This window comes from Apus apus, chromosome 5, assembly GCF_020740795.1.
Source record: "Apus apus isolate bApuApu2 chromosome 5, bApuApu2.pri.cur, whole genome shotgun sequence".
In the NCBI taxonomy this organism is placed as follows: Eukaryota; Metazoa; Chordata; class Aves; order Apodiformes; family Apodidae; genus Apus; species Apus apus.
Window position 1 is genome coordinate 63785224 of NC_067286.1, and position 22764 is coordinate 63807987.

A 22764-nucleotide genomic window follows, 5' to 3' on the forward strand; every position below is an offset into this window, starting at 1 on the left:
CAGCATTAAGATCTCTCCAACATGTAAATATGGAGAGGTGCCACAGGGCCAGAGGCTCGTGTGCTCTTTTGAAGTGCCATGTAAAGCCCACGACAGGAAACACCTCCCCTTCCCTGGTGTTTTCCAACGCCCTGCTCAGCCAGCTGAGTCCAGTTTTTGTTCTTTTTACAGCTGCACAGAAAGGACAGAGGAGAGAGATCCTCGTATAGGATGTGACTCATGGTGGGGGCAGGAAAAAAATTGTAAATAGAATTAAACCTAAATGTTCCTGACCCTAGCCAAGCCATCAAGGGTGCAGGTGAAGTAACTGTGCCACCTCCCCAGACTGGACAAGTCCCACCTCTGGACAGGCAGACAAGGGGTGAGGGGGACCAGCATTTTACTGACCCTGCACTAGCAGTAATGGGCACAAACTGCTGTCTGTGGGCTTCAAGCACAGAGAAAGGCAGCACGGATGTCCCCAGCTCAGACAGCTGAAGGGACTGCCAGTCCTGCTCAAGGATCTGAGCACCGTGACACTGGGACTAATGACAGTCCCATCCTGCTGTCACAGGGACAGCTGGTGCCAGATTCCTGCTGCTGCCAGTGCCTAGATCTCCCATTAATTTCCCTCCCTCTGATTCAGCTGCTGGAAAGAGCAACAACCAGCACAGAGGAGAAGTAGTTGTGTTGTCCCTTCGAAACATCGGAATCTGTAAGGAGCACTTTTTTTTTTTTTTTAGCAGGTATTGACAGACTTTGGGAGAACTTTGCCAGATACAGGTAACAGTCCAAAGCAGCCATGGTCTCTTAAGGGGACGTCCTTTCTTCCACCACTTGCACACCAGAAAACCAAGCTGTTTGCAACACACGGGGGCAACGTACAAAGTATTATGATCAGGATATATTGATTCCCCAGTTGATTGGAAGTATCAGGAGACAAGGCATTATATGAAGCAGGTCCCTGAACTAATTTCAGCCCTCTTCTCCCTGCTTCTTTTCTGTATGCAGTCTGCAGGCAAAACTCTATCTTTCATATTTACTTCTATGTGATGAAACTTCCACGTTCTGTTTATTAGATTATCTGCCAGACCGGAGAGCCAAAAATTACTTCGTAAGATGGCTGCATGTTTCTGGAAATCAATTATTTTAAATGGTCTTTCTGGCATAAATCAGGTATCTGCTTTAAAGGAAGTTGTACCTGGCAATGGCAAAACATCCTTTGCCAAAAAGGAAAGGAAGGAGAGTTAAGCTTTCCTCAACACACTCTTGTTTTTACTCATTTTCTACCCCGACTCCTCCTTTCTGTCGGCGCTTTCCCGGCGCCTCGCGATTACATCAATCCTCAAGCTGCTCATTCAGAAATCACCAGGATACAGCTCCTTTTCCCCGTTTCATAACAGCTCATTTCCATGGCTCTGAAGCAGGGTGGAATCCACATCTCTTTTCCATATGGTGATTCAAAGCGGAACGGTGAAGGAGATCAGAATTTGCATTCGTACTCGCTGGGCTGTCAGACAGCAGCAAGGAAACAGCCCAACAGTGCAGGACATACAGCTCACTTTATCAGAGTCTAAGGAGAAAAACAAGCATTCTTAACTGCTCTAGGACTTTTTGTTTCTGTTAAAATTAAATAAATTAAACCAACATCTTTTACATTGCACCTGTGTTCAGACTGACAGCCAGTCTCTAATGTATTTAAGCTCTGACAGGAGAATAAACTACATGTCACTAATTAAGCAATGTACCTTGCTTAAGCCTGTTCTTTCTTAGCTATGGAAGAACAGGTCACAGAAATGCTAATTGCTTTCCACAGACCAATTAAAAAAGGCAGCTTTTTCCTTAAATGAGTTTGCACAGTAAATAGGTTTCTTTCCAGAGAATGACATGCAGCCATGACCTGTGGCATCATCTGTGCACACACGGGCTGCCTGACCACACGCAGACCCTAAGAAAGCCAATTTGCCAGCCCTGCTCTTCTGCTCACTTGGATCCTGGGAGCTTTACCTATCCCAGGAGCCTTACCTACCCCAGCAACACCCATGGAAAGCAGGGGCTGCAGCCTGGGCCACAATTTCCCCCCCTAAAATACACAGTGCTGCCTTATTTTATTCATTATTTTACTCACACGGTGCTGCTGTTGTGAGGGTATTTGAACCAAGTTACTGTACTGCATGGGAAAACATAATACCAAGGCGGTAAAATAGAGGTTTGCTGGGAAGTTTTAACTTCTTGTTATTTCCCTGGAATGGAGCATCCCTGTATCGACCGGGTCAGGTTGCTTTTCAGCAGCCCTCTAGGGATTAATTCGATCAGCAGCCACTGCTGCCTGGATCCTTTTGGAAGCCCTGTTCCCGACTGTTTGCATTACAAACATATCACAGTGTCACTGACAACACCACCAGCCAAGGGCTGAACAGACCTTATAGTCAGGCTTGATCCCTCTTGCACATTCTCCAGAGAGCTTCAGCTTCCAGGAAGCTTATCTGCCCTCCAACAACGGCCCTGGCAGAGAAAGACATCTCTCTCCAAGCTGCAGTCTCCCTTGCACTTATCACTGTGACATGAGCTCTGCTCTCTCTGCTCATGCTGAACTGCCTCTGCCACACGCCAGCCAGCCAAGGATCATCATGATGCCAGGCCCTGAGGAGGCTGGGAAAAGCAGCAGCACTTTGAGCACGCACAGGCACCCTCTCCTCTCCCAGCCAGGCTTGTGCAGAGCTCTACATCTCATCCAGCTAATGAGGGGGAAATGAGGAATAAAGCACTGAAGTAAAGCACAAACCCTGCACAGCCAGGGCAGGGGAAGGTTGTAGAGCAATGACCTGTCTTGCTGCTGCCCAAGGGATGCACAGCAGGGCACAGCTGCATCCTGAAGCACTGGGACTGCCAGGGGGGCCTGGCCTGGACTGCTGTGAGTTAGCAAATTCCCTCAGCATGGGGCTGCCAGAAGGTGTCTAGACTGAGGTGCTCCTGGGAGAGTGTCTTGGGGAGGACAAAGCAGGGAAGCCTGTCTGAGTAAAGCCCTCCCTTGCACCCACTGCTGTTCTGCAGTCTCACTGCACTGTGCTCTCAGAGGGTTCTCAGCCAGCAGGCCACAAAGCTTCCCAAGATGAGTTTCACACCACATATACATTCCCCTCCCCTTTCCACTTCCTACCTGCACCTCCTGCATCCAGAGCACGGCAGACCACACACCCAGGCAACCCATCTCCATCATGCTCACACCTCTGCTGGGATCTGTAGCACCCCCACGGAGTCAGAGGACTCCAGGACCAGGGGAGAGGACATGCCTGGTGCCAGCACCCACTGACCAGAACCACCAAGCCCCCCTGAAGTGGCACATGGAACCTCCCTCAGGCCCCAGCCTTGCTCACTGCCTTCTTACTGGTGGGGCTGGTGACTTGGGAAACACAGCAGTGAATGGGAAGGCAGAGCCAGCCCTTCCTGTGCTGGAGTGGGAAACCACCTGCACCTCCCCAAACCGGATGCACAGATGCAATCACAGCTCTGCCATGAACCAAGGTGCAAGGCAGGCTCTCCATTTCCATGGAAATGTTGGGTAAATGACACAGCCCACCATGAAGATGTCCACCCAGGGAGCTGCAGGACATTGCTTAGAAACAGGTGAGGAAAACTGTCAGGTAAAAAATTAGCCCTGTCCTTCAGCAAGCAAGTATGGCAGGTAAAAGGCCACATTTGGGATCTTGTTCTGAGATCCCAAGCCACCCTCTCCCATGTTGGGGTGAAATGTCTGCCCAAAGCAACCTGCACTCTCACGTGCTCCTGGCAGTCACCCCACTTCTCTGCACCCCAGGATGCCTGCAGCAGGGAGCCAAGCAGGGAGGCCACTGCTGCCAGGCTTGGTACTCATCCTTGGCTTTTTTTGGAGCAGTGGTAGGATCCAGAATGCACCTTCTTCCCGCCAGCCCTGAGTCACCCAGCTGGCAGCACAGCAGCTTCAGCTAAGAGCGTGGCCAACTCAGCCCCTTTTTCCTCTGGCAGACAAAACAAGGAGAAGAATGATAACGCTGATAACACAAGTGGTTTGGGACCTTCCTGCATAATAGACTGCTGACAGAAACAAGAGCTTGGGTGATTACTGGCCACCAAACCTGTACGTTGCAACCAACACCTCTCAAATGCCAAAAATCCAACGTGAAACTTCTTAGCGACGACACCTACTACCACTTCCATGAAGGCACAGTGCCTTGGCTGGCTCTGAAGCAGCAGCAACACAATTCCCAGGCTGAGTTCATTATTAGCATGTTTCAGAGACACAGGCACATGACTACCTTGGGCAGAAAGCAGATCAGACAGAGGTTTTTCCAGAAGTTTTTCAGGAAGTTTGAGGTCACATTAGACAGTCACGTGGCTTCATCCGTGCCAGTTCAGGTGCCAGGATGGGAGGATTCAAAGGCAAGGTGGGCAAGGCTCAGTGCGAACCTTATTCCCACCGGTTCATAAAAAGACTGGCATGAGAGTGCTACCAAAAGGCCATTCTGTATTTCTCAGGCACAAATCTTGGGCCTGCTCAATCACCCATGTTTAAGCCTATCCAGCCTCACGCATGACATGACGGCTGAAACGCATCTTGCATGAACACCTCTCCAAAACTCTCACTTCACTCCCAGCACACGCTCCCTGCACCATTCCTCATCCACTCTGTCTGCAACCAGCCTCCCTCCACCACCAGCACTGGAGTTAGTAATTTCTGACATTAAATGCTTTTTATACCCTTTTGCTGTTACAACTGCCTGAAAATAAGACTTTGCTGAACGTGCTGTGAAATCCGAGGATAGAGCATGAAAGGTGATGACACACCGGAGAGAATGTTTGTGTATGAGAGTAACGGCTTAAAACTTGAAGATGGGAGACTTAGATTAGACATTAGGAGGAAACTAGCAAGTTGGGCCTCCAGCTGGCAGTTGTCTTGTCTCACTCCATTTCTTCTCTCGTTTGCATACTAGTCATTTGGTTGTGAATCTTCTCAGATCTAGTGGTCTTTTGTCTAATGGGTTGCCTGTGTGAAACATCTCAGCTTTCACTTTCCAAGAGGTCCCCAGCATTCAGAGGCACAAAGAAATGACAGTAAGTGGAACCTGAAAATCCACTATGAAAAGGTCAGAAACCAAATGACAAACAGAAAGGGTGTTAGAATGGTTAAAAAAAAAAAAAAAAAAAAAAAAAAAGGACAGCCTACAAAAATCATCCTTTTCAGTTTAACTCATTGCTGAGCAGTCTGGAAGTGTGGTGTTGACCACCTTGGCCTGGCCTCTGCTGGAGAGGAGACCCTTCTCCCCAAAACAGCTGCTTGGCCCTTCCTGGCCATCAGGCCCCTTTATGAGCTCTTATGATTCTCATGCCCATTTTGAAAATCCTGACAAATAAATAAATAAGCAAATAAATATATAACGTCTGTAATCCCTTCTATGGTTTTGAAACTGAATTATTGATGAGTGGGTCATTCCCATTACAACATGGGCCATGATGGGAAACATGAGATTTCGCAGGTTTTGTTCCAGTCTGTGCTGTGTAAATGAGTGACTGGGAGCAGAGATCTCTAATGGCTTTACTGTACTGGGGAAGGAGGCTGCTGAGCATCTGCAACTGTTGAGCACAAAGAATTTCAGAAAAAAAAAAATTCTGTAACCTACTTCAAGCCTTCACTGAGGTGGTGGGACCTCACTGTGCCAGTCAGGTTTTAGACTAAGAACCCTTATTTTGGGAAAAGCAGAGTGCCCTACCAAAAAAAAATGATGTGGCTTTTTAATCTGCTGCTCCCTCAGCCACTCATCCAGCAACAAGCAGTTGTGAGGTCCACACAGTACTTGGCACATGCAGTGAGAAAGCCTTAAATGATGTGTAGCCTTAGACTGACCTTCTGCCCAGGGCTAAATCCTGAGCTTGCTGCATGACATGTCCCAGCACAAGCTCCCGGGGATGCACGGATGTGACAGTGACCCAGCTCTAAAAGCTGACCAGAGGCAACCCCTTCTGGGTGCCACACACTCACCCACCCTCATTTGCTCTGTGATCTTTAAAAAAGCAAAATCATTCCCATGAAACAAAGGAGAAGGGCTGCCCTAAAGCAGCTGCCTGTCTTCAGAGTAACCAGAGAGTAACTAGGACAAAGTTTGGTCCGTTTCAAAATAGAGTAATATTTTTAATGACCCATAAGCCCATTTTCAGAGCACAGCAAGGACTTTCTGCCTTAGTTGGAGACTCAGATGGTAAAAGCCTGAGACTTCTCCTTCTCTAGCCAGGCTGAAAAACGTAGCATGGGAAGAGTCACCCCACAGACTGATGTCACCAGACAATGCTGCAGTCATTGGATGTGAACACATCTTTCAGGGCAATGAGGTTCTGTTGTAGAAATGCAAAATTTTATTAAAGAAGGCTTCTTTTTCTTCCCCCCTAGTAAAAAATACAGGCATTTTGCTGTCTAATTCATTACCTGCAGCCTGGCAAAGTGCTGGGAAATTACTCTAGGAATAGGTAAAACCTCTGTGGAAGATAAGGTATGATTTTGACCTGTGCACGGGTTGCAGCAGAAGATGGCTGATCCCACAGAGATCCACTTGGATCCATGAATGGCTCTAGATTCTTGTGAAACTTAAAGAGAGAATCTGAGGAAGAGTTCATCAAATCACATCCCATCCCACTTGAGTATGGCTTAGCAGCATGTTTAGGCTGAGGGATGTGCCTGACTGTCTTGCTGGACCCAGGGTATGCTTTCCAAGATTATGTTTTCACCGCTTATATCCATTTTGGCATCATATGCATTTTCTTCTCATGCTATCAAGCTGTGACAGGGAAGCACCAGTGTGAGTACATGTGTGCAACATTCAACACGCAGAGAGACAGGACTGACAGCTCCGAGAGGCAAAGCTGAGAATTTCAGCAAATTGGCTGGGAAGTTTCCCCTCCGGTTTGCCCAAGGGTTTAACGACCTTCGTCAAGAGTCACAGTTAAAAATGGCACTGATGAAATGAGCACTGCTCATTTTCTCCTGTCTTGAAGAAAGACCACAACCTGCTCTGTGCACTCAGTTCACAGGCTCCGTTACCCGAACGCTTCTGCAAACGTGTTCCTGAACTGTTAATCATTATCATGGGAAATACTACACTCATCTATACAAATGAGAACGTAATTTGTGTATCTAAACATCACAGCTCAGCTCACCTGCTCTGCCTGACAAGCCAGGCTATCACCAGCACCAACGAGTGGGATCACATGGAAGGCAACTCGGGGGAAATGACAAATTAGGCTTCTCAGCAGCCTCAAATAACAGCAAATGGCTGTAGAAAACCTGATTTTCTACAGCCGCCTCGATGGAACTAAAGGTGAAGCAATTAATTGCTCAGCACTGGATGCAGAAGACTTGGCCCCAGCCCTGGCTGTAGACAAGGTAAAAGGCAGCTGCAGCCCCTCTGCTGGCTCATTGCAGCCCACCTGTGGGACCAGCCTCGGCTCCAGCAGGGCAGCAGCTGCTGGTGGATCTCCAGAGGAGAAGGGAAGCCTTGCAGGAAGATGCTGCAGAACCCCAGAACCCCACTCCCTGCCAGCTCCCTGGCAACGCTGCTACCTGCTGCCCCGGGCTCAGGCGGAGTTTGCAAAGGGACGGATTTAAAATGGCCCCTCTCCGGGGGGGGGGGGCGGTCAAACACACCGGCAAAGCCCTACAGAAACGTCAAAAAACCCTCTGTAGGAGCGACCTGCCAAGGAAGCCCGCTGGACGTTCGAAGAAGGTGGGGTGAGCGGGACTCCTGCTCCCCGGCTGGGGTGGTGGCCGAGGTGACATCCCCCCCGTCTGCCCCGGGACTGAAGGCAGGTGCTGCGGGGACGGGACGTCAGGGCAGGCCAGGGAGAGCGGGGGAGGCTGCGGGAGAGCCCGGGGCGGCTGCGGGAGAGCCCGGGGCGGCTGCGGGAGAGCCCGGGGCGGCGGCGGGAGAGCCCGGGGCGGCGGCGGGAGAGGCGGGGCGGCGGCGGGAGAGCCCGGGGCGGCTGCGGGAGAGCCCGGGGCGGCTGCGGGAGAGCCCGGGGCGGCTGCGGGAGAGCCCGGGGAGGCTGCGGGAGAGCCGGGGCGGCCCGAGCGCTGCCCAGGGGACCGGCTGTCGGGGCTGCCCACCCCGTGCGGGGCGCAGGGCCCCGGGCAGGCCAGGCCGAGGGCGGTGTGAAGGCAGGGGCGCCTCGCCCGCCCAGCACCCGAGCGGGGCCACCCCCAGCCCAAACCCCCCCTTCCCCGGCCAGGCAGGCTGGCAGCAGGGGAGGGGCAGCCGGACACCCCCGCCACCGGCTCCAGACCCCCGGAAAGGACTGGGGGAGAGGGGTGGGCGGCAAAAGATCCCGGTGCGGCCCCACGGAGGGCGGCCCCCAGCCCCCTCCAGGGCTGCCTGCCCCCCGCGCAGGCCCCGCGCCCCGCCCCGGGGGGCCCAGGCCCAGGCGGGGCCGGCCGCGCCCCCAGCCCCGCGGCGGAGCGGGCAGGCCCGGCATTGTTGGCGGCCCCGCGGCGCCCTCGCCCCACCCGGGGTCGTTCTTTCCCCCCCCCCGTTTCGCCCCCGCCGCCCTTGGCCGCCTACCCCAGCTGCTCCTCTCCCGGCGGTTCCGGGCCATGGCGGGGCTGCTGCGGCTCCGTGCGCGCTCCGAGCCGCGCTGCGTCTGGCGCGGCGGCGGGAGGGGGCAGCCGGCAGCAGCAGCATCCCCGCCCGCCGGCACGGCGCGGCCCCGGGGCACCCGCCCACGCCACACCCGCCCGCGGGCGGACACGCGTGGGGCCAGCGGGGCACGGACAGCCGGTGGGTTGGGTCACAGGTGGATGCGGGGGCACCCGCGCCGTGGGGTGCCCCACCCGCGGCGGGGGTGGGGGGGGGGGTGTGTGTCTGGGGTGTGTGTCTGGGGGTGTCAGCGGAGCCAAGGATGTGGCCGCACACGGGTGACTCCAAGCAGGGCACTGGGCTCGTGGGGGTACCCGCGTGGGGGACGTCCACACTTCGGGAGTGCTGGGCGCCCCCGCGGGCACCCACGGCCTGGGGGCATCCCCGCCCGGGGCAGCAGAATTGTCTGGGGCAGCTGGTAACTTGATGGGCATCCAGAGTCTCCAGGCGTCCCCCTCTGTGGGACCAAGGGTGCTGGGCACCCCCGAAGCAGAGCTACACACACATCATGGGTGGTGAAATACAGCCTTGCCCACGCCACGTGCCCTTCGTGGAGCACAGGGCAAGCAGGCAGGCACGCGTGGGCTGAGAAATCGCTGGAGGGACTCTGTCCTGGGGTGGGAGTCAGCCAGCTCCTGCTCCCTCGGTTTGTTCTGGGCAGTGGGAGATACACGCCGTGTGCAGATGCAGCGTGGAAAGACACAGCTCAAGGACCAGGCTCGGGCACCCCTGGGGAAGATTCAACTGAAGCACGACTGATGATGTGCACCTTCCCTCCAGATCGCCCTCCAGGAGGAAACACTCGCCCCTTGGTATTTGAGGCTGAGTCAGTGCTTTGCCATGTGAGGCTGTGACTCAGCCCCAGCACAGGAACGCCCAGACAAAAAACTTCATCAGAGGAGCAGCAACCCCCAGCTTTGTGCCCCAACTGCCCCCAAAGCGCCTGTCGTGCCCTCAGCCAAAACATCCCACCTGGAGGGACACAGGGAAGCACATTCGGATCTCTCATTTTTATTTACCTTCCTGAGCTCTCTTGCCAGCCGCAGCATCCCAGGCCTGTGTTTATTGTGCAAACCCAGGAAAAATGTTGGAAGCTCGTGCAATTCCCGAGAGCTCCCCCACTCCCACACAGCAGGCTGCCACACTGGTGAGCACACTCGTCCTCAGCGTGCCAAACTAACTGCTTGTCCACACTTTTGATGCCAAGAAGCTGCTGGTCAACACATCTGAAGTCTTTGGAAGAAGCACAGCACGTGAGGTGCGATCTCTAAACTGGACATGTGGCAGTCATCAGAGGATTGTACTGGCTGAAGTCTAGAAGGATGAGAGGGGAACCGAGTCCCAGCTTGTGTATCCAAGAGGAGATTTTGGGAGAGTGCTGCTCATTTCTGCATGCTGTCCTGTGGTGGAAGGGGAAAGCCAGTGGCCATCCAGCTTTGCTGCATGCGTCAAGACCCGCTCTTCATTTTTTGAAAGCAGGAAAACCAGTCAAAAGTGAACTCGTTTTCTGTTCCAGGTGGATGATCCCTGCCAAAGCCACGTGCTGCTGCGCTCCCATTGATACGCTGATACTTAATTTGTAAGTGGCTTCTCTGATACTCTGCAACTGCCTCCCCTTGGCTTCCTCCCAGTATTTACAGCATTGGAGCGAAACATACAATTTCAGCTCGCTCAAGTGCTGCCTCTCACGTGGCAGGCAGCTGAAGCCTCCTGCCCATGCCTGCCAGGCACCGTGACCACGAGGAGCTCAGCTGCCTGTGGCCTCAGCAGAAGCTCCCGTGCAAGTTTTATGAATAATCCCTGAAATTGCAATGTGCCTGTTGCTTCTTCAAAGCAGCAGAGAAGCAACTGGTGTTGTGAGGAGGGGATTTCTTACACTGGAGACCATCAGAGGGGTTCAAACAGGAGATTAAAAGAAAAGCAGCTGGGAATGGAGAGGGGAAAAAAAAAAAAAGAGGATGGAAAAAGAGATCTGTTAATCTGAAAGTCTAATTAAACTGAGGTGGGCTCAGGTCCTGTTTTCCTCATTCCCTTTGAGAACTGCTGCTTGGTGAAGCTTGTACTGCCCCATTTACTGTCATTTCCATTCTCTTTCCATTATGGCACGTGATATCAAAAGGAAAGAGGAGCCGAGAGGTTTGCTCCTGTGCTGTGCTGGGGTGATTGTCTGCATGAAGTCCCAAGGCCTTTTGTGCATTATTTCCTATGATCCCAAGGGAATTCCAAGGATTCCTATGATCAGGGGGTTTTAAAAATTATTTTGTTTCTAGGGGGTGACTCAGCAGTTGTTGATTTTCACTCACCATCCATCCCCTTTGCTCCATTGATTAATTCTTCCTTTAGTTTTCCAGGTGCAAACAACCCTTCCTAGGAAGTATCTTCACGTTCTTGCTGCCCAAATTGCCAGATCACAAAGAGCTCATTTCACAGCAGATGTGCTGAACAAGCAGGCAGAAGAAGGTTTCTTGAGGGAAAGATGGTGCTAAATGGGGAAAGGCAAAAAGAGAAAATACCATGCAGGGAGAGGTGGCTGCTGGGGGTTCCCAGGCTGGTGTGCCAGGAGATCCAGTGCTGCAAAGGCCCCAGAATTAGGAGAACCTGGATTTAAATCCATTGCCTGTACTGCTTGCACACAGCTTGCGGCAGCAGTTTCATAATTCACCTTGATTCGTCTGGCCCACTTACCCAGGCAGCATTTACAGTTGCTTTTCATATCCCCAGCCCTTGGCAAACAGAAACCGGCCGCGTTGTGCAATCCTTACGTAAGGGGCGGGAAGGGGACGCTGCAGAAGCTCTGCTCTTTCTCAGGTGCCACCAAGTACTGGCTGGGACTTGCTGGTGAGGGGAGCCATGCCATCCCTACCAGTTCTGTTTGCCATGACACAGACAAGGCACTGTCCTAACCTGGAATGACAGATCTGCTCTTACGGTGGTTGTACAAGGTTCTTGAGCATGTTGGCTTCTTCCCCATGGTTATTATTATCACTTCTGCCTTCTCTGTCTTCACTCTTTCACTGCTTCTGCTTAACTGCATGGGAAAGTAAAAGGACTGTAGATCTCAATGGTGTTTGAAGAGCATTGCAAGGGGACTTCTCCCAAGCAGTTACACCCCGTGGTGGTGATTTGTCATCACTGTTTCAATTCTGGTACCCTTAGTCTTGGGTTAAGGGGCCACGATTCCTAGCAAACATCAAAAATGATAAAACAGAATCATTTTTTTCCCTCCTCTTCTTGAAAACGGAAGCTTTCCTAACATCAGACTGAATTTTTTTTATTTTTTTTTTTCTGAAATATTTGTAAGTGAAGCAGATCTTTGTTGCTTAGGAAATCCTTCTATTCCTGCCGTTCCATTTCTCACCCTGAAGAGTGTTATGGCCGCCTACATTTCCATGGGGTTTGCAGCCAAAGGAATTCTCTTTGCTTCTTGTGCAAACATGATTGCACATGGTGGCTGTAACAGAGCCCTTGTATTTCACCCATAGAGGAGAAATTAAGCATTCAGTGGTTAATTAAATGACGTCTTCAAGCAGTCTGTGCAAAGAACCTTCCTTCTGGAAGATGCTCTGGAAGCTGAAGGAACTACTTAGGAATATAAAAAGCCATGTAGATAAAGAGCCATCAGTCTAAAACCTGAACCAAACCAGCCCCAGAGTGTGTCCAAAGACAGGCCTGTATTTTACATCGGGGGCTGCCTTTGCACCTTCTGGGCCTGGTCAGTGCTGAGCACCAAAATCTGAGACATTGCACAAGTCCAGCAATACATAAATGCAACTTTTCTAACCTGAATTAGGCTATCAGGGCAGTTTCCACTCAGCCCAAACAGCACCCTCAGGACTCTTGCCAGTTTTTGCTGGATTTGAATAAAATAACCCACTCTCAGCTGTGGCTGCAGAGAATACTGCAGACCCGTCTGCTCATTCCTCATGGCTGTCTCTGGAGCCTTGCTGCCTCACAGTCCCAGATTATTCCTTTCTACCACAGATCCTAAGACACACCAGCACTGCAGGACTAACTCACCACAACCTCCCAAAATTTCTCTTCCTTCCTCTTATTTCTCTTTAAGGGCTTAGATTTCTTCTAAGCCCAACTTCCCGTCTATTTCCAACATTATTTTTAGTTTGCTCTTTCTCTCCTGCACTGACAGGCTGAGGGATGCTGTATGCAAAACATCCTTCCTCACCAGTCTCTTTTTTTTTTTTTTTTTTTTTTTTTTTTTTGCAACGTGGCTTTAGTTAAGTCCAAGCCAAAATCTCTGCATGCCAAGTTTGTTTCTAGGATTTCCCCCCGTAGATGCACCTTGTCCAGGGAAAGGGTTCCAGCTCCTCTTGTATCTTGGCAGAAACAATCAAATCCACCTGCCTGCATGATTCAGCAAGATATCTGCAATATGTTCCAGCCAGGTTTATGCACCTGGGATCAGGGGGAGCAGCCGGGTTTCCAGGCAGTGCTCTGAAGTCCCCTTGTTAGTGCTGCTTTTAATGGAACTGTCACATTTTCCTGCATCCTGGTGCTGAGCAGTTACTGTCGGCAGAGCTGCCTGCTTCACCTCTGCCCTCCTGTGCCTGCACGTGGGAGGGAAGGACGTCCAGCTGGTTTCCTTCCTTTGAATGGAAACAGCACAATCAGCTGCCAAGTCTCCTGAGATACATCTTTGTAAATAGGGTGACACAAAAATAATGTATAGCTGCTAGTGCTCCTGTTCCTTCCGTGAAAAACAAATCCTTGCACAAGGGCCTCAGTTGAAGCCGGAGCGAAGCTCTGAACTGCGTTTCATTTAATGCTCCTGCAAGGAATACAAGTCTCCTGACAGCCTGAAAAGGCTTTGCCCTCCCTTAGTGTCTTTCCCCTCTTCCCGGAACATCTCAGTAACAGCCCCCTGAAAGATTCTCAGTCTATGGGTGATCGATGCTTTCCTGACCCAATGAATTCTCCCGCTGGATATAAGAAGCACCTAACAGGCCTGGATGCCATCTCCTCCTTCTCCTCTTGCCCAGAGCTGCTCCCGTGGCTGTGTACCTGGCATCTGCCTTGCCAAGATGCAAGATGCCATCTTGCCAAGGTGCCTCTTTCTGCTCTTGTGACAGAAAAAGAATGTTCCCTTCAGAGCCCCCTAACCCAAGGTCCTTATTTTTTTCCAGGCATCTTTTGCAGCGGTCATCATGTGCCCACAGCAGCTGCCATCCCAGCTGTCCCAAAGGCCCATTCCAGCACCAAGAGACCTCCAGGGACCCTGCAAAACTTGCCCTGTCCCTCTTACTCTGGGTCTCACTAGCAGAGCCTAGCAGGCAGGTAAAGCAGCATTAACTGATTGCTGCTGAGGTGAAAGCCAAGAAGCTTTAGGAGGTTCAGCATCCTGCCTGGTGCAGGCAGAGCTGGACTTGGTGGTGGGAAGCTGCCGGCAGAGAGCCTGGCAACAGCTCCTCTGCAGGGCCCTCGCTCACGGCCACAAGGAGACTGGGTGTAGCAACAGAGTGTGTTTCACTGGGGAGGAAAACCAGCCTGAAAAACCCAAACCACAAACCTAAGGAAAAAAAGCTGCATCTGGAATCAGAGGGAAGACGTTGCAGCGTTTCTTGAGACCGTACTTTGGGTTCTCAGCAGTGAAGTTTGATGTAAAACACAGAGCATTGCAAGAGTCAATGAGCGGGAAAAGCCACAGGCCCTCAAGTTGATTCATGAGTCTCCAGCCTCAGCACTGCCATGCAGCTGATCTATTTTATTATTCAAACACCCCCCACACATGAAGCAATCCTGCAGATTAGTTTTGAATACCTTCCATGTGAGGCTGTTGGACTGTGTGAAATTAAAGACGTTTTAGAGGTCTGATGAAAACTAGGACTTGAAGTATTTTTTCTTCATGCTGCTCCTTCACAGCTCAGAGATTCTTATTTGGGAATGAACATACATTCACACACGTGGCACATTCTGCTGCTTTTAAACCCCCCTTTATTATATTGTTCAGTTAGAAATGTCTATAGTTTTGCACCTACCATTACCAGATGAACCTCAATATCTCATTAAAATAACCTTGGCTGTTCTTCCTTTTAAGACTACAATGCAAACAGATCACATTCTCTAATCCTATGTAATGCCTTATGTAAAACCACTTAACATTCCTTTTAAGGCTGGGACCCATCCAGACGAAAGATGCTGCATAAAAGCACATTCCTTAACACGCTTGACCAGAAAAGCAACGTGGTCTGGGGTGGAAAATCTAGAGTGGGAATTGGTGTTTGTTCAAGAGGACCTGCCTGGCAGTGTGCAGTGCCCAGCCATGTCTTGCACCACACATTGCACATTCTCCCCCATTTTCTAATGGGGAAAAGGCAAGAGTCAGACAGTCCTGGGGATGTTATTACTTATGTACACTTTCCAGTTGTGCTTCCAGCAGGGACTGAGACCCTGCTGGGGGAGGTGGAATAAAGCTGGGATCACGAGGCAAGCTCTGAGAGCTCACTCATCACCCCTGGCAATATGGGGTGGGAAGCTGCACTTCTAGGTGGGAAGGGAAACCTAACCCAGCAAGGATAAAAAATAGTGGTCAGTACAGGAGCCTTTGCATTAAATTGCAGTCATCGAATGGCCCTTGGATCTCTAAGATGTTCTTGGAGGCCAAGTCTTACTGCACCATCTGCTCCTAGAAAATGAAATGGCCTCTTTCCTGATGGCTTGTCAAGAGCAGCAAATCAGTAGTGAAAATCAGCCTTCAAACCTGCAGCTGAAGAAGAGAAAAACACACAAACAGCTGGCTATCAGGAGTGCAGGAAGCTAGTTTATGGGGGAAGAGGTAATTGTTTTGTTGAAAATCACTTGAGGAAATACAGCTCTCTAAAGGGTAAATATTTTCTTCTATATTTGCTGGGTGTTCAGGAAAACCTACGTATTTATGTTGGAGAGAATATACAGGATATAGATGGCTTAAGAGTACAAGGGGAAATTAAATGTGAATCTCTTTATGTTAGCAGTCCTGTGCTCCCCTGTCTCCCTGGAAGCAGGACAGTTTACAGTTTGGAGCCTGCTTCTGACACACACCGTTTCAAATGAGCCCATGAATAAAACCCCAACGAAGTCAAATGCCACTATGCAATTCCAGAGAGTCTGCATATGTTGTCTTTGAGTTTATCCTGAAGCAATACGCTGATCCTAATGAGCTGTGCTGCAGAACCTGTGTTTGGAAGGAAAAGCTTCTGCAATCAGCAGCTCTGTTTCAGGTACTTGCACGTGGGATTTCTAAATTATGCTGGAGTAAGCACAAACCCCAGGCTCCATTTTAAACTGAGACTCAGTGCCCAGCTGCTTTGTTGATAGACTATATTGGCCCTGCGTGGTCTGTCAGGCTGCCAAAGAGGCAGAATCTTTTCTTAAAGAACCAATCCAGTGCCCTGAGCACCAAAAAGGCTTGTACATCTGGCATCCATTTGATTTTTTTCTACCTAACTTTTGCCAACGTATTTCCTGCACTGAGTATGTGGCTTTTTTTTTTTTTTTTTTTTTTGTGTGTGTGTAGAAAAATCACACCTCCTTTCAGGCCTTAATGATTTTATGTGCAGCCAATACTACTGCTAATGCCAACATTCCTCTACTCCCTCTCCCCACCTTTGGGTTTCTTAAATTGTTTAGCACTCATTTGAGGAGACCATAGGTGGGTTTTGCTCAAAATTTCAGCTGCCTCACTGAAAACAATTGTTCTCCAGAGGGATACAGAATGCTTTCCATCTCAGTTTCACAGGAGCTTTTTTGACTCCAGGAGGCCAAGGGGACAAGTCCCAACTAGTCCAAGTTAATTCTTGCGTGACTATCATTGCCCTGGTTGCCCTCAAAGCTAAATACTGTGGTGCTTGATTAGCCCACGAAAAGGATTATGTGCTGTGGATGTGAGGTTGCAATCCAGATTGCAAAGGATGGAACTCACTGAGCTGGAGAGTCCTACCTCGTCTGTGGCCTTGTTCTTCCCAGCTGGTACATCCTCCTCCTCTCACACCTCAGAACCTCTGTGGGAGCAGGTCGGCCTCCAGCACGCAGGGCAGGGCTTTGCCACAGCACCTGTGATAACCCCTACCAGGATGCAGATGAAGAAACAGCTCTGGTGTCAAAGATGGAGAGCTCAGCCTGGGGTTCGGCACAAGCGTACATATAGATTTAAATCTATACCATTTGTATGTGGTGTGGGCAAGCTGGGGGCTTTCCTCCTGCCTCAAAGCAAGGGGCACAGGCCAGAAGCCACGTCTGCCCCTCACTTGTCTCTCCACAGCCTAGACGTGGACCTGTTTGGTCCAGAAGAGGCCATGAAAACATAGCTAGAAAACCTCTGAGCGAAAGGCATGGAAAAGGCTGCAGGGAGGCCTTGTGGTGGCCTTTCAGGACCTCCAGGGGCTTGTAAGACAGGTTTTTAGCAGAACCTGTAGTGATAGGACAAGTGGTGATGGTTTTAAAGTAAAAGAGGGTGGGTTCAGACTAGGTATCATAGAATCATAGAATCATAGAATCCTAGGGGTTGGAAGGGACCTCGAAAGATCATCTAGTCCAACCCCCCCGCCAGAGCAGGGTCACCTAGAGCACATCACACAGGAAGGCGTCCAGGTGGGTTTTGAACATCTCCAGAGAAGGAGACTCCACAGCCTCTCTGGGCAGCCTGTCCCAGGGCTCTGTCACTCTCACAGTAAAAAAAATTTTTCTGATATTCACCTTAAACCTCCTATGCTCCAATTTGTATCCATTACTCCTTGTCCTATCACTGGTCATCACTGAAAAAAGCTTAACTCCATCTTCTTGACACTCACCCTTTACGTATTTGTAAACATTGATGAGGTCACCCCTCAGTCTCCTTTTCTCCAAACTCAAGAGACCCAGCTCCCTCAGCCTTTCCTCATAAGGGAGATGTTCCACTCCCTTAATCATCTTTGTGGCTCTGCGCTGGACTCTTTCAAGCAGTTCCCTGTCCTTCCTGAACTGAGGGACCCAGAACTGGACACAATACTCCAGATGTGGCCTCACCAAGGCAGAATAGAGGGGGAGGAGAACCTCCCATGACCTACTAACCACCCCCTTTCTAACACACCCCAGGATGCCATTGGCCTTCTTAGCCACAAGGGCACATTGCTGGCTCATGGTCATCCTCCTGTCTACCAGGACCCCCAGGTCCCTTTCAAGAAGAAACATTTTACACCGGGGGTGGTGAAACACTGGCCCGGGCCGTCCAGAGAGGCGGTAGATGCCCCATCCCTGGAAACATTCCCGGTCAGGTTGGACGGAGCTCTGAGCAAACCCCCCTGGCAGGGGGGTTGCAACTCGACGAGCTTCAAAGCTCCCTTCCAACCCAAACCACGCCACGATTCCATGAGCTCCGCTCGGCAGCCCCTGCGGCCGGGGGGTGACGGCGGGCACCTCCAGCGGGCCCCCGGAGCCCCGCGTGGGGAGCACGGCCCCACGGCCCCGCTCCCCGGGCAGCAGCCGCCGGCTTCCCGGGCTGGCTGGGCGCGGGGGCCGGCGCGGGGCGGGGGCAGGAAGGCGGGCGGGCGGGAGGAGAGCGAAGGGCCGGGCCAGCGGCCGCGCCGTGGCGCTGCCGTGTCGCGGAGGCCCGTGGCCGTCCCGTCCCGGCTGTGGGCTCGTCCGGGCGGTGCGTGCGTGGGGGCCGGGGCTGCGGCGGGCAGAGGGCCCGCGGGCTGGGGAGGAGGAGGAGGAGGAGGAGGCGCTCCCTCTCCGGCGGGACAAAGGGCTGCGGGCGCGCAGGTAGGAGCCGGCCCGGCCTGGCTGCGGGCCTGGCTGCGGGCGGGCTGGCGGCTGCCCCGGCGGGCGGGCCGCGGCGCCTCCTCAGCGCCGGCGGGACGGGACCTCCCTCCTTTCCCTTCCCTTCCCTCCTCGCAGCGGCCGGGGCGGTCGTTCCCCGCCGAGCTGGGCTCTGCCCCGTTGCCGCGGGGAGCCCCGGGCGCCGCCGCCGGGCCGCCAACGGCCGCGGCAACCGCCGGCTGCCTTTGTCTGGGCAGCCGCGGCCCAGCGCCCGCCCCGGCAGCTCCCCCTCAGCAGCCGCCTTCCGCCGCAGGAGCCATGGGCCGGCTGCCGCGTTAGGAGCATCCCCGGCCGGAGGGGCGAGGAGGGAAGCGGCCGCTGCTCCCCTTCCCTCGGCGGGGGCTGCGCGGGGCTGCAGATGGAGCCGGCGGTGCGGCCGAGCGGGGATATCCTGAGGCGGAACCCGCAGCAGGACTACGAGCTGATCCAGCGGGTGGGGAGCGGCACCTACGGCGATGTCTACAAGGTGAGCGGGGCGGGGGGCCCCGCTGCGGGGCTTCTCCTCGCGGCCTGGCCGGGCTCGGGGCGCCCAGGGAGCGGCTGGGGCACTGGGGCTCCTGCAGATCCGCTGGGCTCCGGACAGCTCTGCCCTGGAGACAGGCTGGGAGAGTTGGGGTGTTCAGCCTGGAGAAGAGAAGGCTCCAGGGAGACCTGAGAGCAGCTTCCAGTGCCTGAAGGGGCTCCAGGAAAGCTGGGGAGGGGCTTGGGACAAGGGCAGGGAGGGATGGGACAAGGGGCAATGGATTAAAACTGGAAGAGGGAGATTGAGGTGAGACATTAGGAAGAAATTCTGTGCTGTGAGGGTGGTGAGACCCTGGCCCAGGCTGCCCAGGGAAGCTGTGGCTGCCCCATCCCTGGCAGTGTCGAAGGGCAGGTTGGATGGGGCTTGGAGCAGCCTGGGTTGGTGGGAGGTGTCCCTGCCCATGGCAGGGGGTTGGGACTAGATGGTCTTGAAGGTCCCTTCCAACCCAAACCATTCTGTGATTTTATCTCTGACTATGTATGAGGTTCCCTAGCCTGTCTTAATACTTTTATTTAAGAGGATTGACTTCTACTTGCAGTGTTGGAGAAGGGTCCGTCTTACTGGTCCTCTCATTGATTTCTTAGAGGTTTGACTTGGCATATGTTGTGGGTGGTACTTTCCTTGTTACTGCTGAAGAAGGTAGAGAATATCCATTTGCTGTACCTGTTTACAGAACGCATCAGTTAAAGCACCTGATTAAAAGGGTGCGAGGTTACCCCTGAGGTTAATAATAGCACGCAAAGACAGAAGCAGATTAAAGCTCTTCAGAAGCTGCAACGGAGTTACAGCTCACGGTGGAGTTAGTGCTGCAAATCCAGTTAGGTGCTCTTGAAATGGTGAGTGCTGGTGCTTAGAGCACCTGAACCACAGCCAGGGGGAACAGGAGGTGTGGGCATGGTGTGTGCCCCTCTGTGTGCTGCTCTGGGTGATACAAGCCCCTTCCCAGGCATCAGGGGTGCTCAGCAGTTTTAAAGCTTGGGTTGCTTGTAAGGAAGGCCTTAGTGTTTGGCCTGCTTTTGGAAATCTGCATTTTCAGCTGCCAGGGAAGAGTGGCTGTGATGTTTTACTTTGTAATGCTGTTGAGTGTGTTTAAAATAAACCTGACACAGCCAACCGTGCAAGAAAAGGTGTGTTACTCTGCCACATGAAAGGCAGTGGTAATTGCTCATGCTGGGGGAGGGCTCTTTGCTAATGTTCTAATTGAAGTTTTATAGATGGATCTGGTTCCCACCACCCCTTTGAAATGGTTACTTGCGGCCTCGGGGAGTTATTTTTTAAAGTTTTCATGGTGCATATTTACCTTCCCTTTTTTTTTTCTTTTTTTTTTCCTTCTTTCCCTTCTCTCCTGGAGTGCTGTGCACGCATCAGTCAATTTATTTGCTCAGGAATCTAGCACTAAATCCTTTAAAAGGACATTTCAGGTTTCGTCGATCTGAAACGTAGCACACCCTGAGCTGGTTTGTTTGGGTATGCCTGCGTAGTGCAGGGCAGCACGACAAGAAATAACTAGTTGTCTTGGAGAGAAGTACTTTTGTGTCATCTCTGCGGAAAAAGAAATATTCTGCTTCTCATTATCCTGGTAATTAGTGGAGAGCTGTGCTGACATGTCATGCAGCTTCCGGTTCCGGAGCTGGTTTGAATGCATGGCTCTGCTCTGTGCCATGTAAACATATCCCCTTGAAAAACAAAACAAAAAACCCACCCAAACCCCACAACCCTCCCCCCTCCTTTCTTTGGGTTATGAAAAATGTGCCTTCTTTTCCTGAAACAGTTTCAGATAGGAATAAACCCAAACCTTCTCATGGTGCAACCTGGCAAATTTCAATCAAAGTCTTTGGCAGTCTTTCTGGACGTTGTTATGAGTCTAAAACAAGTATAAAGTTAATGAGCTTCAAGTAGTTTGAGAGGCTGCATTTGTTTCTAGGTCATTGGTTTGCTTTTTGTTTTTATAAAGCCCTGCAACAGGGAGGAACTGTATCAAGGGAATTCTTAATCAGATGGCACTGCCTGTTATGACAAATATGCAAAGTTATTTTTTCAAGGCATTGATGTTCTTTTAGTTTTTAAAAGTAACTAAGGTAAAGCTTTTTTTCTTGAAAGGGCTCAACATATAAACGTTGTACTTTTTATTTTTCTTACTCTGTGGTAAGTCTCTTCTTAGCACAGATGACACATCTGTGCTTGCTGAGGGCTGTCACTAGTGTTTATAAAATGCATTTCTTGGTGAATATCCAGTTGTTGTTATGTTGCAGAGCTTGGGCAAGGCTTGCTGGAGAGCACTCTTAAATTAAAATGGAATTTTCCTCTCACCTCTTCAAGTAGTTTCTCTGCTCCATCACTACTAATGAGTCACCAGCATCTCCAGCACGGTTGTTTTTAGGATGTCTAAACGAGACAGCCTTTCTGATCCTGGGAGATCTGCCTCTTCTTCGGATGCTTTTTGGTGGTGGTGGTTCATGCCTCAAATTCTTTTTGGGGCATTTGGTAGCCTTTAGAGTAATTACTTCTTTTTTGGATGTTGAAGGTGGAGCTTAAGCAAATATTTGTGTTCACTGTTAGGTTACAGAAGAATATTTAAGGCCTTTCTAAAAATCTCCTGCCCACTTTGCTTTTCATTACTACTATGGAAGCTTAAATCTGACATGTGTTTTCTTAGTGTTTGTGGGTTGTTGGTTTTTTTCTCTTGTCTGTCACATGGCACACAATGGTTGATTGTAGGGTTGCTCGTAAGTACCAGATTGTTGATGTTTTAATTTTGTTTTCCCCCCAAAATGCATTTCGGGGAGGGGGACAAACCATCCATAAATAAACTTTTCTTATGTATCCACAGTGTGTGTGAATAGATCCAAGTTTGGATCTACCACTTTTGCAAGTATGCTTTCCATTACAATTCTGACCTATTACTTGTCTCATCTGTGTTGGAAAACCTTTTTCCTTTTCTTTTTAATAGAGGATTTAAAGCCAATTCTAATCCTTTGGAATAATTTATCTCTCAGAGCCTTGTATCAAGCTGTCTTAGGTGGCTGAAAGCGACTGTCACAGAGTTGGGTGCTCACTGAACTGAACACACTGACAGTGGATTTTTTTTGTCCCCACTCTCTGTCAAATCTCTGTCAAATCCTCAGCATCGTATCCCTTACCCCTGCAAAGGCAAGGCCTGCAAGAGTGAGTGTTTAATGTGGCTTTTCTGGCAAGATTTCTGTTTGCCCTCCTTGGTTATATACATGGATGTCTCAAAGCAGTATTTAAAAATGATGGCAGTTTGTTCACGCACCGGCACAGTTGTGTTCTAACAGACTCTGTGTGTGTGGCTAATGCAGAAGTGTGCAGTTGACCAGTGTCTCAGAAAATGAAAAAAGCCACTAGAAGCTGTACATTTAATTTCTAGCACTTGGAAGTGGTCTGTCAGGTCCTATCCCAGGTAAACTCCCATCGTGTGGTTAAGTCTTGATGAGTTTTCATGGGTGCCAGCATGGCCTATCAGTGAACCTGCAGCTTCTCTCTACTGCCTTGTAGTATAATTTGTATAAGGTCAGTTTTGATAAAAAGTTCACATCATCAACAAGTCCATGGTATTTTCTGGAAGTACTTGGAATAGCATAAAACTGGCCTGTTTTGATTAGCTTGGGATTCAGCGCATCAGGACATGAAGTAAGTCGTTCAGTTGTAGCTGCTTGTAGATGTTGGTGTCCTGAAGGGACCTGGAAATCGAGTGCTGTATTAGGGTGGTAAGTTACTTTGGCTGTGTCTTACTGGGATTTGCTGCATGGGTGCATGGAGTTTTAATTTTATTATTTATTAATGACTTGCAGTAGGCTT

At 51.0% G+C, this 22764-nt stretch overlaps 2 protein-coding genes across 4 annotated transcripts in view; one reads left to right on the forward strand and one right to left on the reverse strand.

Moving 5' to 3' along the window:
• ATL1 (atlastin GTPase 1) overlaps positions 1–8635 on the reverse strand; it is a 31257-nt gene extending 22622 nt beyond the window's left edge. For both annotated transcript variants that reach the window (XM_051621163.1, XM_051621162.1), the window contains exon 1: positions 8562–8635. In XM_051621163.1, coding sequence (XP_051477123.1) covers positions 8562–8595 — 34 coding nt within the window. In that variant the 5' untranslated portion in view covers positions 8596–8635. The remainder of the gene's footprint in view (positions 1–8561) is intronic.
• Positions 8636–18234: 9599 nt separating this feature from the next.
• The window catches only part of MAP4K5 (mitogen-activated protein kinase kinase kinase kinase 5), a 67292-nt gene continuing 62762 nt past the window's right edge, over positions 18235–22764 (forward strand). For both annotated transcript variants that reach the window (XM_051621139.1, XM_051621140.1), the window contains exons 1-2: positions 18235–18365; positions 18676–18888. In XM_051621139.1, the coding sequence (XP_051477099.1) occupies positions 18781–18888 (108 nt within the window). In that variant the 5' untranslated portion in view covers positions 18235–18365; positions 18676–18780. The remainder of the gene's footprint in view (positions 18366–18675; positions 18889–22764) is intronic.